This window comes from Lepisosteus platostomus, chromosome 18 (assembly GCF_059453375.1).
Source record: "Lepisosteus platostomus isolate fLepPlt1 chromosome 18, fLepPlt1.hap1, whole genome shotgun sequence".
Lineage (NCBI taxonomy): Eukaryota > Metazoa > Chordata > Actinopteri > Semionotiformes > Lepisosteidae > Lepisosteus > Lepisosteus platostomus.
This window is the reverse complement of record NC_142628.1, coordinates 218,659-240,433: the sequence shown is the minus strand read 5'-3', so window position 1 is coordinate 240,433 and position 21,775 is coordinate 218,659. Positions and strand designations below refer to the sequence as shown.

The window sequence follows — 21,775 nt, the reverse complement described above, 5'->3', positions numbered from 1 at the left end:
CCTTTGACCATGTCTCTCGCCTAGCCCTTGCTTACTCTGGAAGCTACCTGCTTGTCTCCTGACCTCCTAAGGTACCGCGCAGGGTCCATTCTCCCGATTGCTCAATGGGTCAAGTGTGACAACTGTGGTGCAGTGGTTAGCACTAGGATCAGTTCTTGACTTGGGGGGGCTGTCTGTGTGGAGCTTATATGTTCTCCCCATGTTTGTGTGGGTTCCCCCTGAATACTCTGGGTTCCTCCTACAGTGCAAAGACATACTGGCTGGTTAATTGGCTTTTGTGGGTGTTTGTCTATGTCTACCCTGTGATGAACTGGCGTCCCATCCAGGGTGTACCCGGCCTTGTGCCCATTGCTTGCCATATATTGAGGCTCCCCTGTGACCATGAATTGGAAAAAGTGGTTAGAAAATGTTTGGTGTGGGGAGTGTTTTATAGTTATTTCTTCCGGTGTTTGTGCAATTGTTAAAGTCTCTTGTTCAAGTTGCTGTTTTAACAATCCAGTCATCTACTACCTCTGACCATTGGATGAAACCTAATAACTGGTGCCTACCCTGAATCATGAAAACCAAAATTTTTCATTGGGTTGGTAAGAAAAATGGGTTGGCTCTGAAAGTGTTCTGGACTTTAGAGAACAGGCAGCAACACCAGCAGAGATATAATAAATTCCTTAAAATTATATGATTATTTTCTGGACACTCCACTCAAAGCTCTTCACAGGTAATGGGGATCCCTCCACCACCACCAGTGTGCAGCTCCACCTGGATGATGCAATGGCAGCCAGAGTGCACCAGTACGCTCCCCACACACCAGCTCTCAGTGGGGAGGAGAGCAGTTCAGAGATGGGGATTATTAGGAGGCCATGCTTAGTAAACATCAGGGGGAAATTTGGGAAGGGGGCACCGGATAGGAGGATAAGAGTGATCTATCCTGCACCAACTCCCTTCTGTTAAATCAAGAAAAAAGTGGTCTTACCTCTTGGGTGGTGGAGCCGAAGTGCTGCGTTTGTGCTGTTGATCTTCTGGAAGCCGGTGAGCAGAGACTGAGTGTGAGGCTAACAGTGGCCTCCTGCCCTGAGCTGTGCTGGCTCTGTGGCAGGACCTGGCACTCACTGTCTCGCTGTTAAAAGGCATTGACACAGAGACTTGCTGGGGGGGCATGAGCCACGCCACAGGCTTGAGAGAAGAGAAAACAAAATTCAAAAGGAAATAAAAAAGCAGGCTGCCAGCAAATGACACTCTCACTTCATATACTGCAGCACAGATCATGCAGTGATAATACGGAGATTTAGAAAAACAGTTTCATTCATGCATTGTTTGTCAGAAGACTCCTTATTCATGATAAAGGTCAAGGCAACTAGGCCTATCACTGGAACACTGAGCACACCGGTTCCTCCAGTGTACCTGACATAAGTAAGGTCTGCAAGTGAGAAGGAGCTGCTGGGCCCATGTGGTAGTTTAGGAGTTAAGCGAGCCTAAAATTTCATCCCGCTGTTTCCTGATTGTGCTCAGAGTTTGGGCCTCAACCAGCTGACTGGAAAGCCTGTTGCAGACTCCCACCAGTCTTTGCATAAAGGAGTAATTTGCAATAACAATTTAGAAACAGCATGTAACATAACCAGCATGCCTTTGGAAGGTAGGAAGAAACTGGAGCAACAGGAAACTCCATAGAACTCCAACAACTGAAGGCTCCCCCCTCTGAGGCTACAGTGCTAACGTCCACACTACCTTGCTTTCTGATTTGATACGATAGGAATTAAAGGACATTAGGATATAGAAACCTGACAATAAAGTACATCTTAGAAATAAACCGATTATATGCTGTGCAGTATGGATTTAAGTATAAATTGTTAAAAGCCTGAACATAAATATTAAGGTGTCATTTTTGCTGACTTTTTAAGTACACAAGATGCGGATTGCGATATGGAAGAAAGGACAGTCACTACATTGTAAAAAGGCACTGAAATGCAATTAAATTTCACTGCAGGTTCAGATGTTTCAGTAAAACACATTCAGCAATCCTTGAGTTTTATGTCATGTACTTCACACAAAATTGATACAGTACTGTTCTTGGCTTAGGCTAGTGGTTTGTCTCTAATGCAATGATGCATATTGACCACAAGAGGGCACAAGATGTTTTTCAAACATATTTTTTAAAGATCCTACTATATCTTCCACAAAACGTGTATTGTACAGGTTTTTACTGTACAAATGTATTTATTGTGTCAAGAGATCTCACCCATAAAAACAAATAAACATACAGTCTTAAAGTAAAATTGCCTGCATTTTCATTTCAGGACAAACTCACAGAAGTTATCTTTACAATTTGAATCTAAACAAAGCCAAATACTCAGTTATCACAGTTTTGCATTTATCACATGCAAAAAATCAAAACAATCTCTGATTGCCAATAAAAGCCAAACCAATATAGTGTTAATATTTGTCAATATGAAGGCCAATGGAACTTTATTAGGACTTTGTAGGACAGTTAAGGATGGCACATAGAAGGCAAGGACAGTACAAACGGCTTAATATCAGCCATCAGGACTTGTTAATGATGCATGAGAGTCTCCCTGGTTCAGTGATACAGGCTCTGGGTCTTTGATATGGAATGGCTGTTCCTGAAGAAGGAAAGATGTTCACCCTTTGTCACATCAGTCCTCCCTTTGTACATCTTGCCAGCCAGCAGAGATCAACCCGTAATGAGCTAATCAGCCCCAGCAGCAGGTTATTATTAACAAGCGCCGCTGCACGCGTTAACACACCTGCAATCGATCTACCGTGCGGCACGCCATGTTATTTATACCATTCTAACCTGCTTCCCGTTGCTTGGTATTGAGTATACACCTCATGAGCTCTACCCAGTGTTTACTATACCTTTTGTTGTCCAGGATTATCGACTAGCCTTTTCTCCTTGCTCCTCGGATTGTTAGCCACCAGTGTCTTTATCGGATTTCAACCTACCTTCCTCCCTCTGATTACGATCTGGCTCCTTGTTCTGGATTGTTAGTTGCTGTGACTCCCACCTACTCCTGCATCTGCATATGATCCCTATCTCCTCTCCAGTGTATCATTACACATAGTATGTTTCGAGTTTTTCAGTTGTGTTGCTGTACTTGAATTGTTTTTCACATATTTGCCTATCCCTTGTACCAGATGTTCTGTACCTCAGAGGTTGTACTTCAGCAGTGTGCTGTGCTTTTACACCTGTCCTCTGTGAGTGTGCGCTCACCTGTGCACTGTGAGTATGTGCTCACCTGTCCGCTGGGCTTGCACAGCACTGTGGCACACTCGGATCCTGTCCGAAATCGCAGGAGCTCATGCCACACAAGGTCTGAGGGGGGATTATGGGAGACCTTAGCTCCTCCTGCCCAAATCTGTGAAAAATGAAATAAAGAGTTTCAGCACAGCTAACAGAACATGGGATCAGATTGATTCTGACATCAAACATCATCATTCACCTCAGAGGCCCTCCTGAGTTTTAGCTCAAAATGCGTGAAGAGAACCTGCATAACCACCTTGTCACCTGATTCTAAGATTCTGGATCTTAGTCACGTCTGGGCCTGATCAGCACAGAGACTCTAAGGAAAACCAGGTTGCAGCTTTAAGTGGTGCTGATGGACCAGCAGGTGGTTCTCTTCCCCCTGGACCAGAGATTTCAAAGTTATGCCCCAGTATGGTGACAGGGTACACTGTAGGAAGTGCTGACCAAGGTCCTGACTATTAGTTTATTAAAGATCCTTCGGCGCTTTTCAGAAGAGAAGGCGTGTGAACCCCAGTGTCCATGCTAATTTTAACTTTGGGGATTCTCAGCCTAACCTTCTGAAAATCCTTCTTAATTTATTGTGTAAGACAGTTTCTGACTTCTCGCACCTGTAGTGAAAGAGTTTTGTTTTGCGGAATATTGTCATTTGTCACTGTTTTAGTATGTTGGGACTCAACGATGGCTGTAATCAACAACTTCTGTTAACGGATTAGCGGATTGCTGACACTGTATTCGGGTTTTTTCAGGCGAAGCCTCATTGGAAGGTTTTCTTGGACTACCACTGAGTACCACTAGGGGGTCCCAAACTCCAACTTGAATACCACCTCCAGTGAGCTTCCCACCTGCCCTCACTCAGCGCCCACTTACTGTGATGCACTGGCCAGAAGGGACCCACGTGTGAGGTGGGATGCGATACAGCGAGACAGGAGCCCCTCCGACTCGTTGCTGAAGCATGTAGCCTCCCAGGTCTGTGTTCCTGTCCGGCGAGGTGTTACGCAGCTTGACGAAGTGTCCAGCAGAGTTCACTTCCTTCACTTCCAGCAAACCCACTGAGCTACAGGCAAGGAAGGATGGGAACTGGGAGTTTGGAAAGTAATGCTGTTTTTCTAACCTGCTTTATAGATATCAATGAAGACAAATAGTAATAACCAGTGTAAGAACTAATATCAAGGGGTTAAGAGTAAGAATATGCCTTGAATAATATAGTGTACCTATGTGAGGATGGAGGTCCTTTTGTCTTTTTGAATTAGAAATATATCATTTTAATAAGGAACAAGTAATAGGTTTATTCCAGAGAAGAGAGAAAACATGTTTTGGCTGTGAATTTTCATGTCTGCACTATGGATGGTAACGCCCATTGCGCTCCCCAAAATGAATTATCTTGCCTTTTCCTTCAGTAAAGCCTTTAGGAAAATACTGTCTGTCCTATAAAGATAAGCAAAGGTAGAAGCTGAGAATTTCCTGAGACCTGCTGAAAGAATTGGCACTGACAGTACTTTCATCAGATGGGCTGTCCTCAGCTCTTGATGGTGTAGACAAGGACATCCTCTGACAGAATATATCTGAAAATTAAATGATCCAGCATGAATGTCAGTGTTGTCTTCAGATAACTTCAGAATCATGAAATGTTGTCTCTTAAAATGCTTGTAGAATAGGCATGACTGGATTAATTTCTCAGCGTAAAATGCAAAATTTTGATACAGGTAAGAGCAACAAGCGATACAAGTTAAGGGAACTGCATCTATTTAGTAGTGAACAGAGCCAATTAGAAGTGGAGACTAGAAAACGTTTCTTTGTTCAAATGGTGGTGGGAGACTAAAATTAATTAATGTGACATGTCATTTCTTCAGAATGAGATATTCTGATGAATTAGCTTTTAGCAACCAATTTTTAGCCCTTCTCTCATTTGTTTATTTTCCCTGTATCTTGGCCTCTGCCCAGGCCTGCACACGCATGGTGTGTGAGGAGACGCTCCTGAACCAGATCACCCAGTGGTTGCTTGTTTCATCAGTCACCCGAGGCATGTAGGCTGTTTTCTAAATCTGTGGCTTTCTTACCTAATCTAAAATCAAGTCCTTCCTCACAGCTGCCTTAATTCAGGATAGACAGACAAAATGGATGGCAGTCCTGACTGAGATGAATAAAGGATGTTATTTTCTCCTTCATCAGCTAATCTGTGTTAAATTGGATATAGAATGTACTTCATTCCAGGCTAGCAATTCCATATCAAGACTGTACCCAACTCACTGCATCACAATCAAAGTGTGTCTGGTACCTACCTGCACATGTTTCAGGGTTGTTCTGCAACAGATCACATTTGGAAATATGTGATGATGTGTTTGAGATGGTTGGTGTGGCTGTGCCACTGAGCCTCGAGCTGCTCCTTCTCAATGACACTCCCAGATGACTAATGATCTTCAGGCATGACATGTGCATTGTCTACCTGCAGCTATAAAATCTTCTATGTTTGGGTGGAGATTCAAATATGCCTAAGGTACATTAGGTTTCATTTGCGACATTGTTCTCACAGAAAGACGTACAGAATGGTTACATTTTGTCAGTGCAATCACTGTGACAGCATCATTGGATACTTATTCTTAAGAAAAGCTGAGGGAGAGAACAGGCCTATTTCTGCCTATGGGGTTTGTCTTATTTTCCTACAGGCTGAGTGTCTATCACAGCACCACACCAAAATCTGATAGTTCCACTCTGAGTCTCTGTATTGCATTCCTTACATCGATATCTCTCTGTGTAAACATTTTCTTTCCCTAGTGTGAAATTGAAATTAGTGTAACCCTTGATCAGATCACTTCTCAGATATCTTGTTTGAGACTAAAAAGATTAAGTTCCTACAGCCTGTAGTTTTAATTAATTTCCTTTTAATTAAGCCCCCAGAATTGCTGCTCTTCACTGGACTTTCACTAATGTTTTTTAATCCCAACCGAACCCCTTTGTTAGTCTGGTCTGAAAACACCCAGTTGCCTACTTTTGGCACGAAAACAAACTCTTTAAATGGGGGTGTTCATAAATTCCATCTGCAGTGCAGGCCTTAAATGAATTTTCTGTTTAAATACTTGTTTTCACTGTGGCACAGTATTTAGCATAGCTGTTTCACAGTGCTATGGCCTTGTGTTCAATTTCTGGGGTGCTATCCTGTGTTTGTCTGAGTTTCCTCCCACAGTCCAAAGATACAGTATGCTGGGAGATTAATTGGCTTCTGGTGTGAATGTTTGTATATGTGCCTGTGTGCTCCCTGCGATGGACTGGTGTCCCATCCAAGGTGTATCCTGCCTTTCGTCTATTGTTTGTATGGATAGGTGCTGGCTCCCTGCGATGGACTGGTGTATCATGCCTTTCGTCTATTGTTTGTATGGATAGGTTCTGGCTCCCTGCGACAATGGATTGGATAAAGCAGTTAGAAAATGGATGGATGTTCTCTCTGTGTTCAATATAAATGGTTTATATAAAACATTTTACCTGAATGGTCCTTTAAGGATATATATGGAGTTGAGGAGGTTATAGAGTTGCTGGGCTCACTGTTTCCATCAGATTTCCCTTTGTCAGATAGTCTATCTGCAGGCATCTCAGCTTCAGTAGTGGTTACCATGTGTTGGTCATTTGCCCAAGCACTAGATGAGTGTTTCTGTGTGCTATAAAAAAATAAAAATAATTATCAATAAACCCCATGAAGTTTAAAGAGCTTCAGAAGACTGGCAGAAGGAACATAACTTTGTTAACAGAGGTAAAGATAATTCAGTCTATGTCAGTCTACGACAGTTTGAGTGACGTACCCAAGCAGTGATTTTAGCACTGTTGTTTTTTCACAGCATCTGAAAGAGACTTTTTTAACTTGAAAATCCCACAGCAGCACTCACACCTACTGATATGTGAAGCTTGGCCATTTAAAGTGAAATTTCAGTGATATATAATTTAAATGATGGATAATAGCCTTCCTTTTCAGAAACTACCACAATTCAGAAGTCACACAGGAGCTCTAGGAGCTGGAGGAAGAGTTCAGAAGTCACCCAGGACCTGTCAGTCAGCCTTTAACACTGATTCCTGAGTTACTGAAATCAATGATTCAATGAATGTCATCATCTACACATGACTGAAAAGGCACAACAGACAATGCATTGTGTTAATGTTTCAACTCTCATCATGGAATTAAGTTCTGTATTTTCCTATGTGGCACTCTTCCTGTTATTGTTTGCAGTTGATATTCATCATAATGTAGCTGAAGCTACTTTTCTTGTTCACCTTTTCTTGTGGAATCTGTTTTCTAATATCTGATTCCATGTCTGAAGGCCAAGATTCTTTGAAAGATCATCTGAACTGCATAACATGAATGCAGATCTTATTTTGTAGCAGATACACAAAACAAACAATTCTTACATAAGTCCTCTGCATTTTGCCTGAATTCTGCTGCTGGTAGTGTACAATCTGCATTCAAACTTAAGTTTTTCCTCTGTAGTTGTGTTACTTTGGATGTTAACATTCAAACCTTTAGCCAAAACCTATGCTAAATATAAAAAGTATTTTGTTGTTTAATGTATAAATCAGACTAAATTAAAAATGTTGTGGAAGACAAATTTAGAAAATTAGAACTACAACAATTAGTCATTTCACAGATGTCCCAAACAACATGCAGGTAATGAATTGCATATCAAAAGTTGGTGCTCCAATTGTCCTACAGCAGGATCTCAATTTTATGTCTCATTCAAAGAATGGAGTAGTTTGTAAGTTTCATAAGATACAAAGCACATTTTCCCTAATTTCTGCATCACAAAACTTCCCATGATTGCCATTGCCACATTTAACACTTTTAATTTGACAAGACAATCATGAGTTTGAAACATTTTGGTGACTGTAAACCACAGTTCAAAGTGATTAATGGCCCTTTCAGCTTTAGAAAACCTGAAGACACTTTGACATGCTGTTGAGAGTTGGGTTGGAGTCATTAAGAAGTTGCTGTACAGAACCAAACCAGGCTCTCCAATCAGCTGGTAGACTTCATTCTGGACAGTCTGAAAATGAATAAAGAGAAGCTACTTGAACCATGGTACTTTTGTGCAACTACAATATGCACACAGAATAATTTCATAGAAACCCAATATCCAATAAAGGATATGTTTTTGATGATGGATGCAAGTCCATCTCATGGTACACACAGACACAAACACAGACACAGTCACACCAGGATGAATTTTCCTAGAAGCCAGTATGTCTTTGCACTGCGGGTTGAAACTCTGAAAGAACACGCAAACTCCACACAGATGCCACCCAGATCCAGAACTGAATCCAAGGCAGCATTTCTGACATTTGAGGTGCCCTGTTTTTCAAGTTTTCCTATTATATATTCGTGTGGTTTGACAAATTATCACAAACTGCTGAGTTGAAGGTTTATCTCAGCATAGGAAAATTCTGATAACTAAGGTATAGAACAAAAGGACACAGCAGCACAGAACTATGTATGAAGGGAACAAGCCAACAAGGGCTATGAAAGGAAGTGAAAATGTGCAGCACTGTAAATGCACTGAGGCACAGTATGTGACAAGAACCTTAATGCTGGCACATGGGTTTGTGTGTGTAGGTTCTGAAGAACAATAGAAAAATAGAATATTCACCTGTCAACGACTTTCTGAAATTTATAACAAAAACTGGCATTTGTTTATTTTATATGTAACAAATAAAAAGGCCCCAGTAAATTATTTGTGCTGGAATATGTCGAACTTACAGTATGGATAACTACTGATATTGCAATAGTCTGAGAGATCCTAAACTATTTTTAGTGTATTCTTAAAGGAAACAGAACAGCTGTCTATTCCATTAATTACATTCATAGTTAGACTGTGAAGCTGCTTGTTTAATTTCAATTTGTACTGTAATTTGTTATTACATTCAGTGGAGTAGCTCTCCTTAACTTCATAGGAACCCTCACAGCAGTGACAGAGAAGGACACTAACTGCATCAGGGTAACTGTGTCATTAAAAGCTGCACTGCTGTCATCAAATGGGCAGGTCAGACTCACCTGAAGCTGTGACTCCAGTTTCTCCAGCTGTCTGTGATGGCAGGACTGCTCCCTGAATGCTTGGGCAAGCAGCTTTCGGTTCACTTCCTCTCCCAGAATCTGAATTTGATTAAATAGGACGTTATAAGCAATGTGAGTTTTCACAGAAGCTGTTGTAGGAATGCCAGACTCTACTAACAGAGCAATGGTCTGATTTTGAAATTTCATTTTTTCAAACGGCAACCTAAAATCAGTTGGAAATAGTTAGATCCCCATGTGTTGGCTGGGACTATAGTGGCTACTGTATGTCAAGTTTAGAAACAGCCAATTCAATGTACAGTGTCATGCAAAAGTGTTCACCCTCTTTCAAAAAGTTGTCCCATTGTGCTGAATAACAGATTATGTGTACACATTTTTAAAGTGAAGACTTTTAATTCAAAATCACTTTCATGGTGTGAATGTCAGCAAAAACCACAAAGAATGATCAAAAACGAAAATATGGTGATTGCATAAGAAGTGTCTCTCTTTGCTATGACAACCTAAATTAGTTGAGGTGCACAAACTTTAAAAAGTTAAACCACTAGTTAACTAGTGACTCTGTGTACAATAATAGTGGCTCACATGACTTTAGAACATACAGTATATCAGTGTCTGTTCCTCATTAGGTAGTGCATTTCAAGCAAATATTCAACCATGAAGACTAAGGAGTGTTCTATATAACTTAGTGATAAAGTTGTAGGAAAGAGCAGATCAGGAAAAGGATATAAAGATATTTTAAATACACTGACTGTCCATTTGATCATGGTGAAGTCAATCATTAAGATCAGTCTGATCAGTCATGAAAATGAACCTTTTCCCCTGTGGCAGGACAGGTTCTTCCTTACAGTTTATCTGACTATATTAATAGACATGTCGCCTGAGGCACAGAGGAGCTGCAGGGTTGAGAGCAGAGTTGATCCTTACAACAGACAGCCATCATTCACAGGTGAGGCGTACCACCTGGCTCACTGCCTGTGCCAGCTGGCAGCATGTCAGAGTGAGATGTCAACGGGAATGTGTTATCCCAGATCTGTTCGGTCATGTCTGGGATGAGCAACACCTGCAGAGCCCTCGCTGGTCACTCACAGGGTGATTAGCAGAGCTTCATTGAATAAAGATCTCTGAATGGTGGCATTTGAATGTGTACTGTACCTACACAGGCTGGAATACCGCACATGACTCAAGTGCATTTGAACTCTCTCATTAGTGCATTAGTGTATTTGAAGACGGAAGGCATCTTAAACAGGTACTGTAGAAGATTTTTCTTCTGTGAAAACCCAGTTTGTCCCTGTTATTCACAGCTCTCTTTCCAGGCCTACATTCAGATGTCACAATCAGGACATTAGGTTACATATAAGAACCTCTTCCCATTGCCCACTGTGTGCCAGTGGTTTACTGCTCTTGTGATAATTTCAATATATTCATTAAAGCAAATCAATGGACCAGATTCTACAACATGCCCTGGCAGCTTAATCTACCTGCAGCACTGTTCAAAGCAGACTCATTTCAATCTATGTCTCAGTTTCTCTACTTAGTTATTGTCTAGGATGACTTCTTTGAATACTTCTGGATTCTTCAAGTCACCGTTTGCTCAAAGTCCAACACAGCACACAATAAAAGATGAATTGAATAAAAATGAAAGAGCTTTATTCACTAGACCTACAGTATGAGTGTCTCTCAGGCAAAAGCACATAAGCAAACTGTAGAGACGTACAAATCAATGACCGGCTGGAAGTTTTCTCTTTGAAAATGATAGCTGGCTTTATTGTGGAAAATGACAGCTCTTGCAAAACTATTTTAGGGTCATTACACAGTTCCTGTTAAGACTGAGCTTTCTGCATAGCAGCAGAAATGTTCTCTCACCATTGTTGTGTGAATACCCATGATTATGTAACATTAAACAGGCACTGCCAGTGGCAAGAACACAGCATATCTGATGACTCAAATTCTGTCCCAGAGGAACTTGGAACACTGGATACTGGCCCTCTTTGGGCCTGAGAGTCTGGCTAACTCACTGACCGTTGTAAGGACATAGTTCTCACTATCCATTAGTTATAGCTCTCCATTCTTAGTTTAACTACATTTTTATTTCACTGCATTGTATATAGGAATTTGCATTAATATTTTGGGTGTGTTGTGGCAATTGGTTTAAGAATAATTGTCTGACTCAGTTTACCAGATTAAATAAGAAAGCAAAAGGGCACTATTCCTGCTTCTTTTCACCATCGATATTTTTTCCTTTTACCATAAAAGCTAGTTCAGATAGTTACAAATGCAGTTTTGCTTACTTACATCCATTTTCTAATGGCTTATTCCATTGCAGGGAGCTGGAGCCTATCCCAGCAAGCTTCGGTGAAAGGCAGGGTACAGCCTAGACTCCAGCCCATTGCAGGGCAGAGCTTTGCTTACATATTTTGCCAAAAAAATCAAAGTGCAATAAAGCTGCAGTAGTTGCAGAATAACAAGGCAACTGTCAGACTCACTGTATCTTCAGCTAGTTTATAGAGCAGTTTGTAAGGTGTGATTGTGGGAGTACACAACGAGTGTCCTTCTTAATTTGACAAACCCTTCATCACACAGGGCCATAGAGGGTGCACACAGGTGTAAATCATATTGAAACAAATTCTTGGACAAGTCTGATCCTGTCAGGGGCTCCTCAAGTAAGACTTCAGACACTGGGAGAACAGGCACATGGGCTGTGGTGTTTCTTTGCTCAAAGTCAAGGGAATTTCAAAACAAAACATGAACCTGGAGTCACACCACCTCAAATCAGATTGCAGCCTGCACTAATTCAGAGACTGAGTCATTTGTCCACAACAGGGCAAACCAGTAAGATAACATTGACAAAAGCTTCTGAAACAACCCTCATCCTTACCAGACCATTTGTAGTATCACCTCAGAGCTATAGCACGATCTATCTGAATGACCTGAGTGGTTTTACTGTCAACACTGAAGCTTTAAAAAGTTTGGGGCAACAATTTACTTCATTTTTGTTTAACCTTAAATAATTCTCATTAACGTTCTAAAAGCTACATCTGGATTACACTTAAAAATATCAATTTTATTTGTCCATCAGTTCCATTGCAAAATATGGAGCAAAGTTTGGTCATCATAAAACGGTTCTAAAAATCTGTTGCATTTTCCTTCTGTTAGAATGTTCTTTAGCAGAAACTTCAAACATAACAGAAATACTTGATTTAATAATTACATTTTATGAAAACTGTGTTTTAAATAAGCCTTTCATTTACATTTCTCTATGTTTCTTATAGTGTAGAGCTGTCAATTAATAAATACTTGTAAATTGTATAGTTTTAGGGTGACATTTAATTGATTTAAATTTCAAGCACATACAGTATCATTCACTTTGTCAAAGCTTACCTCAAATCTGTCAAGAGTCAATCATACTCAGTTTTAATATCAAATTAGAAGTCATTTAGAAGAGATAGGAACTATATACTAAATCATACTTTATATTTAGGATTTACAGTGCTGATTTTCAACCCTCTTTTACTGAAGAAAATCTTTTTTTCCAGAAATATCTGTCAGTAAGGCTACTATTAAAATCTAAAAATAAACATAAGCCTGTTAGTATTATAAATACATCTACAATACATTGCAAAATCATACTGTAATTACAGACCTGCAAGTCCACAAAGCCAGTGTAAGCACTATCAGAGCAAATTCGCTGCCTGAGAGCATTAATTTCACACACCACTAGATCTGGGCTAAAAAGTTTCTCTTTGTTTCTGAAGATACCCTGGACAGTCTCTGAGGATTTATGGAACATTACAGCCCGTGACCGTTTCTTAACAAAATACGCTTTTACAGGTACGTAATTCATGATGTGCTCTCTATGAAACAATACAAAACTGTTTGCCAACAGGACTAGCACAAGGTTTTGCTATTAGTGATTGCTGATATTTATTTTGTGGGGGCCTTTGTCATATTTCAGGGTCCCTAACTCATTTGTTTAAACCTTCTGAGATGGAGGGTCTCATTTGCTCATTTTTCACTTTATAGGGTGTGGAGAGTCTCTGTGCTCCATTTTTGCCATCATGAGACTGCCATCATTACTTTATTTATAAAACTCTCTTTGCCAGTGGTGTCCTGAGGAGGCAATACGCACCGGAGGTGGAACTTTCTGCATTTGCTAGACTTGTTTCTCATAAGGTAAAATGATCAAAGTGTTGTGAATTTGAACAGTCATGTAGTTTTTCTATGGAAAAATGCAAGACGCCAGGGGGTTAGCAGGAAAAAAGCAGTTTTTTACATGGCAGACCTGTAACATTAAACTAATATAAGGTTAGGAAGTGTTGAAGGTGCTTGAACAGTCATTTGAATGATGTATGTTTGTTGTTTTTATGGTGTGGGATTGTTTGGCTTGATGAAAAGATGCGATTCTGTTTCACATACCCGTGCCTGCACTTGCTTGATTTGACTGTGCAGACTGGCAATCTGCTGAAACTGAAGCCTCTGCTGTTCTGTCAGGCTGGTCTGCCTACCATCCATCTTTGCCCTTATCTTCTTAAGAAAAAAAAGAGACAACAAAAATCCTTTGTAAGGCCCCAAAGCAGAAAGCAAAGACTTTATTCATATGTTTTAATCTGAGTGGCACTGAGCACTGATAATAATGGTTCATTCTTTACACTTACTGGAGCAAAACCTATGGTAAACCTTCAGAATGTGTCTGACAAGAAACTGCCTGTTCATCACAGGTAATCCACTCAGTCATTAGATTACTTACTACAGCAAGTGCTATGATTCTTAATCCTCAAGAAATACCTCCCAACTTGTGAACCACCTCTTTCTTTGAAACCTTGAAGAGTCTAAGTGCAATTTCCCGGCAAAGACTGAAAAGTCAATCATTCAGTTTGAGGGAAAGAGCAAAGTTAGTCATTTTAGCCAGGCAGCCTGAATATTTAATTGAGATACTGAAAATATAATATCTAGCAAATATTCATAGTTCTACGCTAGAAATAAAGAATTTAATGTGGTTTTTGCTTTTACAAAGGTCAGAATGTCACCTAGAAGAATGCAGCTTGTTTTCAGCACTATCTGATTGTCACTTCCCTAGGGACAGGATGACTGACTCAAGCACTGCTTTTAACATGGAATTACAGATTAAGTTGTGGGGAGGCACCCTGGTGTAGTGGTTATCATTGCAGTCTCGCAGTGCTGGAGCTCTGGGTTCAGTTTTGGACCTATCTGTGTGGAGTTTGTATGTTCTCCCTGACATACAGGCAGGTTAATTGGCTTCTGGGAAAATTGGTCCTGGTGTGAGTGTGCCCTGCAGTGGATTGGTGTCCTGTCCCAGGTGTGCCCTGCCTTGTGCTTGCTTGTTGCATGCTGGGATAGGCTCAGGCTCCCTCATGATTCCGTATTCAATAAAGAGGTTAGAAAATGGATGGATGGAAGGATTCAATTGCTTTGCTTCTTCTGTGTCATGACCACCAATTCTCTTCAAAACCTTTAACAGTATGTATAATGATTATGCTAATAATTAATTAATGTTTTATTAATTAATGATTGAATATTTTGATGGACTGACAACGGCCAACTGAAGTAATATTTTTCAAGCATGTCAACTGCCTGTTTATATTGGCAAATACAGTATGATTATGCTTTTGATATTACTGTAATAATGAAACAATACTGGAAGGCAATAGATTGTCAGCTAAAGAAATATGATACTTCAAATATGATACTTAATCATATGATGAAATGTTTTCCAGCTTTTCTCTGGATTCTCTGGTATGTACCTCAGGGTCAGTTTTGGAAACAGTGTTTTGCAGCAGATCCCATGATTAAAGGGTGCTGTACAAAATAAAACATGAATGATTGACAAAATGGATGGGGAGCTGGTGGTTATGAATGATGGGATTGTATGCTGGTCACACCCCCTGAAAGCCAGTCAGACATGCCTGGACAAAGGGTTGTGATAAGACACAGTGCCCCTGCAGTGATTTTACATATTTTGTAGGCAAGCGTACATTGCCTGAGAAAGCTTTTACTATACACATAAAAGGTTTGTCTCATATTGCAGCAAAATTTAATTAGCCACCTGGATGGGTAATTTGTTTGGCTTATATAATGAAATATGTCTAACTGCGTTATCTAACATGCATACTGTAGCATTTGGTAAAGGTCTAGAGGCATCACAAACATTTTGTTTTTATGGTTGTGTCTTTGCTATACAGGTATGACGCTCACAATATTTGAAAATTACCTATTAGTAGCAAGTTGAAAGAAAGAAGATGTGCGGTTGATTTCATTCTGACGTTCATTTGTTATGGGTAAAAATGACGAAAACTAATAATGTGGCCAATAACTATAAAAAATGTAGTGACTTTTAACTGTTCCTGGTGTAAGCCTGTTTTGAATACAATTATGCTGTGCATCCCTCATAAAATTTAGTCATACATGATGCTGGGTCTTCATTGTGTATCAGCACAAGCACTGAACTGCAGTGTGTGTGACATGGGTTGCCATTGCTACGCCTCAGGCACATGAAACAAGGTTTTCTCGCACCCCAAAGCAGCTTCTGCTAGTGCCCATTCGTACACCTGGGCACTCTCGTGCAGAAAGGAAGTGCAGTGCTTTGCTTGTGGTTGCAAAAGTATCCCCCACTTGGGATTTGAACCTACTCCTTTCTCTTCAGTGGCCCCTAATTTGTCAGTCCAGCTCGTTCTCATTAAAATGCACCTTTCATTGAGACAATGTGCTGGTTAAGTGGTATACATGAGGGGCTGACAACATGTTGATAAATCTGTTGCTTCACTGATGAGGTTAAAATACTTTGTTTAAATGAAGAAAACACAAATAAAGTTTCTCATTACTTTTTGCAAAGTGGAAAGGAAAATAAAGAATGCTGGCTTCTTGCACTCTCACTGTCAGTCAAACAACCTTTTTTTCAACTATGTGCACTTCCCTTCTTTATCAGAAGATAAATCCAGATAAATCCAGCATTCCTTGTGGGCAAAGCTTTGCACACCCTTTGAAAAATAAATTTCTGAACCACACAATTTGTTCACAAAACAAGCAGGCCTAGGACTGCAAAATCACAAAAAATAAAACTTTCACAAGAATAATGTCCATTTTCCTAGGGGTAAATTGTAACCAAACTTGACCACTTAATTTTTATGAAATATACTATGTGGCCCCAGTATGCACACATGGAAATTAAGGAAAAGGCACTTAACAGTATCAGATAACAAAGCTGAGATTTAATGGGAAGGCACTTGTTTGCAGATTGTGGGCACTAGAAAAAGTGTGGACAGAAGTGAACAGGTTGTTAGATGTTCTGCAGATACTCAGCTTGTGCAGGAATGTTTTTCCAGTTTTATGGATGTTGTAATGTTTACATGGGGGCCTATAACTCACATTTTTACTGTTGCTTTCTTAAATAAGCCAGCAGGTTTGCAAACAGATGTGAACAGCCTGAAAGCCTATAAGATAACAAGCATGATAACAGCATTTCAGACAACCAAACAAAACCCATTTAAAGATGTAAAATTCTGGGAAGGATTTCGTCATCAAAGTACAATGAGCTTTAAAAAACCTCATACCCTTCCATGGGAAAACAGATAACGGATATTTTGTTAAATTTTGGTCTGTTAACTTTTATTAGCGTGCTCTTTGCCCTGTGAGAACCAAGATATGCTGCAGTTTTTCATTATTCATTGCAGACATTTGAACTTGGAGTTCTTTTACTGCTTACAGTATGTTGTGAAACTGTGAGTTCCATTCACAAAGCACCGTATTTACTATCACAGTACTTTCCAGTTCTTTTTGCCTGGTAAGAACAATGAATGGAAGTACAAGCTGTCACGTACTGTTAGTCAATTTTCATTTTCAAGCTTTATTGCAGACAGTGTTTTATGTTTCTTTTTCACTTTATAGAGTCTGATTTTTCTTTTTTCAAAAAGGATGGAAAATGTGATATAATCCTAGTCTCTATTACATTTTACCCTGCAGAAACACACTAAACACACAAACAAAAATAAATATTTTAGTTATTAGCTATACTTCCATTCATCTATGAATGGTTATTCCCTAAAACAGCTAGCTCTTTTATTATAGTACAATATTATAGTATTATATTATTTTATGTTTCTAATCCTATTTTCATGCAGATAACATTATTGTTCATTTTCTCCCTTCATGAAGCCTGTTCTAGTGTACCGTGGTAAAACTGTGTGAAGCCTTGGTGAAATCTTAAATACAAATTACAAGCATGGTGCAAATTAAAAATTCTCAGTTGCTCTTCAGAATTACCTAGAAAGTTTTTATTAGCATTATAATATGACTATTATTGTTTAAATTAATCTACATGTGGTGAACTACAGTAAAGACTTACAAAGGCTTTTCTGTACACTTACCACTTCTGAGAATATGATGCTCTTTCCCCTGTGTTTGGTGATTTGCGAGGACTTGATGTGTGTTAATAAGTTGTTGATGGTTGCTAAGCAGGATCCAAAATGGGAGGAGGCAGAGGGGAACCTGTTGCTAGAGACATTTAACAGGAAATAACCAGTGAATTAAAGGCAAGTGCTTTGAAAGCCTTCTCTGACTTACAGATGATTCCTTCATTTTGATGTTAAAAATAAACTGCAGGAAACAAATTAAAAAGCTAAGCTCTGCAGTGGAGGCTTTGCATGTGTGAGGATAGAAGATACAGTAGCACACTCTAGTGCTAGTAATATAGCACAGTAAGATAGAATAGTTTTAGAATAGCATTTCAAACCTGATTCCATATAATAGAAAAACTAACATCTGACTACCCACAAAAACCTCCAGTTTTGTCACCTAGCCCTGTGACAATAAGTCTAAAACATTAGAATAAAAAATAAAGTACTTCTTTGTGCTCTGACCAGTACCAGAAATCTGGATATTTTTTGGGTTTGGTTCATATATTGGACTGGACTCTAACTTAATTCAGACTATTTCAGTAAAATGTGCATGGGCGATGCGGTGGATCTGTACCTGTGGCTGGAAGGTTGCCGGTTCGTATCCCATGGCTGGCAGAGGAATCCTAGTCCGCTGGGTCCCTGAGCAAGGCCCTTCACCCCAACTGCTCCAGGGGCGCCGTATAAACCCTGCTGACCGCTGACCCTGCGCTCTGACCCCAAGCTTCTCTCCCTATCTATGTGTCTCATGGAGAGCAAGTTGGGGTATGCGAAAAGACAAATTCCTACTTCAAGAAATTGTATATGACCAATAAGGTAATCTTATATGTATAAAATACAAGCCACTTTCAATAAACGCATTAGCCATATAAATTAATAATAATATTTTTGTAAAGATTTAAAAATGATGTATCATTGTATCCTATTTACCAGCCTGACTCAGTGTCAACACACTGGGGAATATGACCACAAAATGTGCCATATAATCATAGTGCCATATAATATTGCTTATTGGTTTAGTTTGGTAAGTCCAATAACATTGATCCAACAATTAATCAAATAATCATGGCCTAGTCTTATCTGTTTAACATTTATTTTTAGACCAACAGCATTGAATACCATCAACAAATTGAATGAGATCTTTTATTACCAGTACAATAGGTCAAATGATTATTATTGTTGATTTATTATTTAGGACATAAATCAAAATCTGTATAAATATAAAGACATTATTGATATAGTAACCAGGTTTATTTTCTTATAAATTTGGAGCAATTTGACCGAATTAACAACTAACTTTAAATCAGATTCCATCCGTTTTTTTGTTCGTTAACTGTTCCTAAGACTGATTGTTTTAGCTATAATAGACCAAAATAATAAAGAACTTTAAATACTTAAATGAACTTTACCGGGCGTGTTTTTTTTTGGTGTCAAATTAACAGAACTTAAATTACACTTTCACAACACTGAAATTATTTAAATTAGGTAAATTTGAAATTGGGCTGATAGGGATGAGTCCGACTACTCTACAATCCCATTGTGTGGAAATAAAAAAAAACCCGACAGGTTAGGCTGAACCGATGTGTATTTTGTCTATTTTAATCTTTGAGACGTTTCATCTAGACCTTATTGGTGTTGGATATTATTTTAAAAAGAAGTACTTAAAATTCCATAGCAAAAAAGAAAAAGCAATGCTTATAATTCAGCAAATAGTCTTATTCAAGGTTTTAAGAACCAAAAATCACATTATTTAGAGGGAAATTGTATTTTTCACCGATTCTCTAGACTTGCAGCGTAAATAAAGCTTCCACCTGATTAAAAATCGGAGGTTGCGGCTAGTCTGTGCATCGGTCCCTTTAAGATGCTGCGGTGCCTGAAGCCTTTGTACTCCGAGTAATAATGCGGAAAGTCTGTAAACAGCCTGGGGGAGAAAGTTGGTTCTCTCAAAACACGTCGAGAAGCAACATGTGTCTGTAGACAATGACAAAATTTGCTACAACGGATGTGCAGCCTTGAAAATACAGAAAAGAAGTAAACTCCGGAATGGTAAGGTGTGTTTGCACTCTATGACGCATTGGAAAAGCTACATGTTGAAGTTTTAATAATTTCTCAGATCTAACTCTGCTGCGTGTATTTCGTATATGTTAAACGCGAAAAAACACTCCCTAACAAGTTACACAAACAACGGTTCAAATTTATGCAAGCAAACAGTATCGAGTAATAGAAATAGTAAATGTTTCTAATATTTAAATAATTAGCTAAGAAGAGTTACGTTTTATTAACACAAGGGCAAAATAGTGTATTTTCCTATCTACTTTACAATATACGAGTAGCATCTATTTCCAAGTGCGGTTTATAGTTTTAAGAGAGCCGTTTAACGGAATTGATAGTACAGGGGGCTGTGTTTACCCAGCTCTTCTGTTGACCATCAATTTTGTTGGTTGCCCCATTGACAGACGTTAATCAATTCAGTATAATGAATAAGAAAGAGTGGTCCCGTCCATAGTATGGTAATTACGTTGCCTTGAAAAACACTATATATTAAATAATCGTATGTATACATTTTCCAACGAATAGTCATTTATTGTTTCTAATTTTCAAATTAAGTTGACATGTTTTTAATGTGTGTTGACCTTTGATAAAGCCACTTGCAACATATCGGTAGCTAAAATATAACAGGCTTACTTTAATAACTCTTAAGGTATTGTTTCAGCAGGTGGAAAGATTGCTCTGAATGCAATAAAAGTTCTTATTCAACATACGAGTGCTATTGATGGTGAGCCAGTATTTGGATGTCATTTCTTTCAAAAGGTAAAAGATTAATTACTTGTTGCTGAAACAAGGCTTTGTCTGTTAATTTCATGCCTGTAAATACTGCAAAAATCAATGTGTCTTCATATATCTGTCTTAATGTTTAAAAAGTACTGTTTGTTCTCCATCACATCGGAACTCCAAATTTACATGAATTCTAAAAAGCTGGCAGGGAAAATTCTAAAAGCTGGCATTCTTTACACAGCAATCTAGAAGTCATAGTACTGCCTCTGTGCCCGACAGATTTCAAGTGCTGGCCCCTGTCAGGTGTTTTCCTCCTCCTGTGGTTCAACTCTGGCATTCCCAAACATACATCACCAAAGTTTGGACTATTCGTGTTAGGTCTCTGTGTCCTGCTGGTCAGGTTAAAGAATTCAACCACTGTCTCTGGAACTGGCTTACTTGAATTTTTTGATGATGTTCTTAAAGTATTGCGTTGGCAGAAGCAAAATGAATTCTGAAGCATAAAGAAGCGATTTGTCTTTTAATGTAGAAGAAAATGCTTCCATACCTATTGGGCGGCACTTTGCTATGCAGTGGCAGTGACAAAACATACTGGCAATGTGAAGGAAGGGTTCATCAAGAGAAAATAAGGAAAAAAGATGCCATTTCAATCTCCTGTTTTAAATCCAATTGATCCAATATACACTAAAATAAGAAAAACAAAAACCCAGGAATAAGCACAAACTCAAAGTGCCTTAAGAAAAGGTTTGGTAAAGCTCATCTCGGATTATTTCACAAGAGGTTTGCTGAGCTCAGTAGGTCAAAGACTTCATGCAGTTATGCAGTTATTGTCTCAAATGAATCTGCAGCAAAGTATTGACTATTAAACTCTAAAATTACTTAAACTAAACTGTCCGAGTACTTAGGATCACTTGAAATCACTGGATTGGACATGAAGTATGTCTTTGTTGTAAAGATCAAATGTATGGAAGGAATTTCCCAAACTAAAACATACACTAAAACACTTATCGTCTATTTTAATCTCACAAGCATACTGTAAATACAATTGCTTCACTTTGAGGTACTGTGCCAGTACTTCTGAAGGGCACTGTATATTTTGCTTGTTACAATTCACTAGAAAATAACACATCCACAAATGTTGTCCACATTACTTCTTTGTACGTCCTCTTCTTGTGTGCATACACAATATTGTTGTAGTCTGCAGTGCTTCTTTTTTTGTATATCACTGTGACTTGTTGGAATTTATTAATGCATTTTGTACTGTAATGGCTTGTAGTCATATATTTTCTT

General features: G+C 39.0%; 2 protein-coding genes across 7 annotated transcripts in view; one reads left to right on the top strand and one right to left on the bottom strand.

The window, feature by feature from the left end:
- LOC148645401 (uncharacterized) overlaps window positions 1-21,775 on the bottom strand; it is a 37,530-nt gene that overhangs the window by 4,334 nt on the left and 11,421 nt on the right. Inside the window, exons 2-10 of the mRNA XM_088611848.1 lie at window positions 17,684-17,810; window positions 13,719-13,829; window positions 9,288-9,386; window positions 8,174-8,283; window positions 6,737-6,909; window positions 4,728-4,821; window positions 4,127-4,313; window positions 3,252-3,371; window positions 971-1,170 (exon numbers count right to left, since the gene is read on the bottom strand). Coding sequence (XP_088467974.1) covers window positions 971-1,170; window positions 3,252-3,371; window positions 4,127-4,313; window positions 4,728-4,821; window positions 6,737-6,909; window positions 8,174-8,283; window positions 9,288-9,386; window positions 13,719-13,829; window positions 17,684-17,810 — 1,221 coding nt within the window. The remainder of the gene's footprint in view (window positions 1-970; window positions 1,171-3,251; window positions 3,372-4,126; window positions 4,314-4,727; window positions 4,822-6,736; window positions 6,910-8,173; window positions 8,284-9,287; window positions 9,387-13,718; window positions 13,830-17,683; window positions 17,811-21,775) is intronic.
- LOC148645399 (ras association domain-containing protein 8-like) overlaps window positions 19,591-21,775 on the top strand; it is a 55,311-nt gene continuing 53,126 nt past the window's right edge. For 2 of the 6 annotated variants that reach the window (XM_088611665.1, XM_088611661.1), the window contains exons 1-2: window positions 19,591-19,756; window positions 20,424-20,521. The gene's annotated coding sequence lies outside the window, so the exon portion shown is untranslated. Of the gene's footprint in view, window positions 19,762-20,423; window positions 20,522-21,775 lie in introns of all 6 variants that reach the window. The other 4 variants (XM_088611663.1, XM_088611658.1, XM_088611664.1 and 1 more) reach the window with 2 other exon arrangements.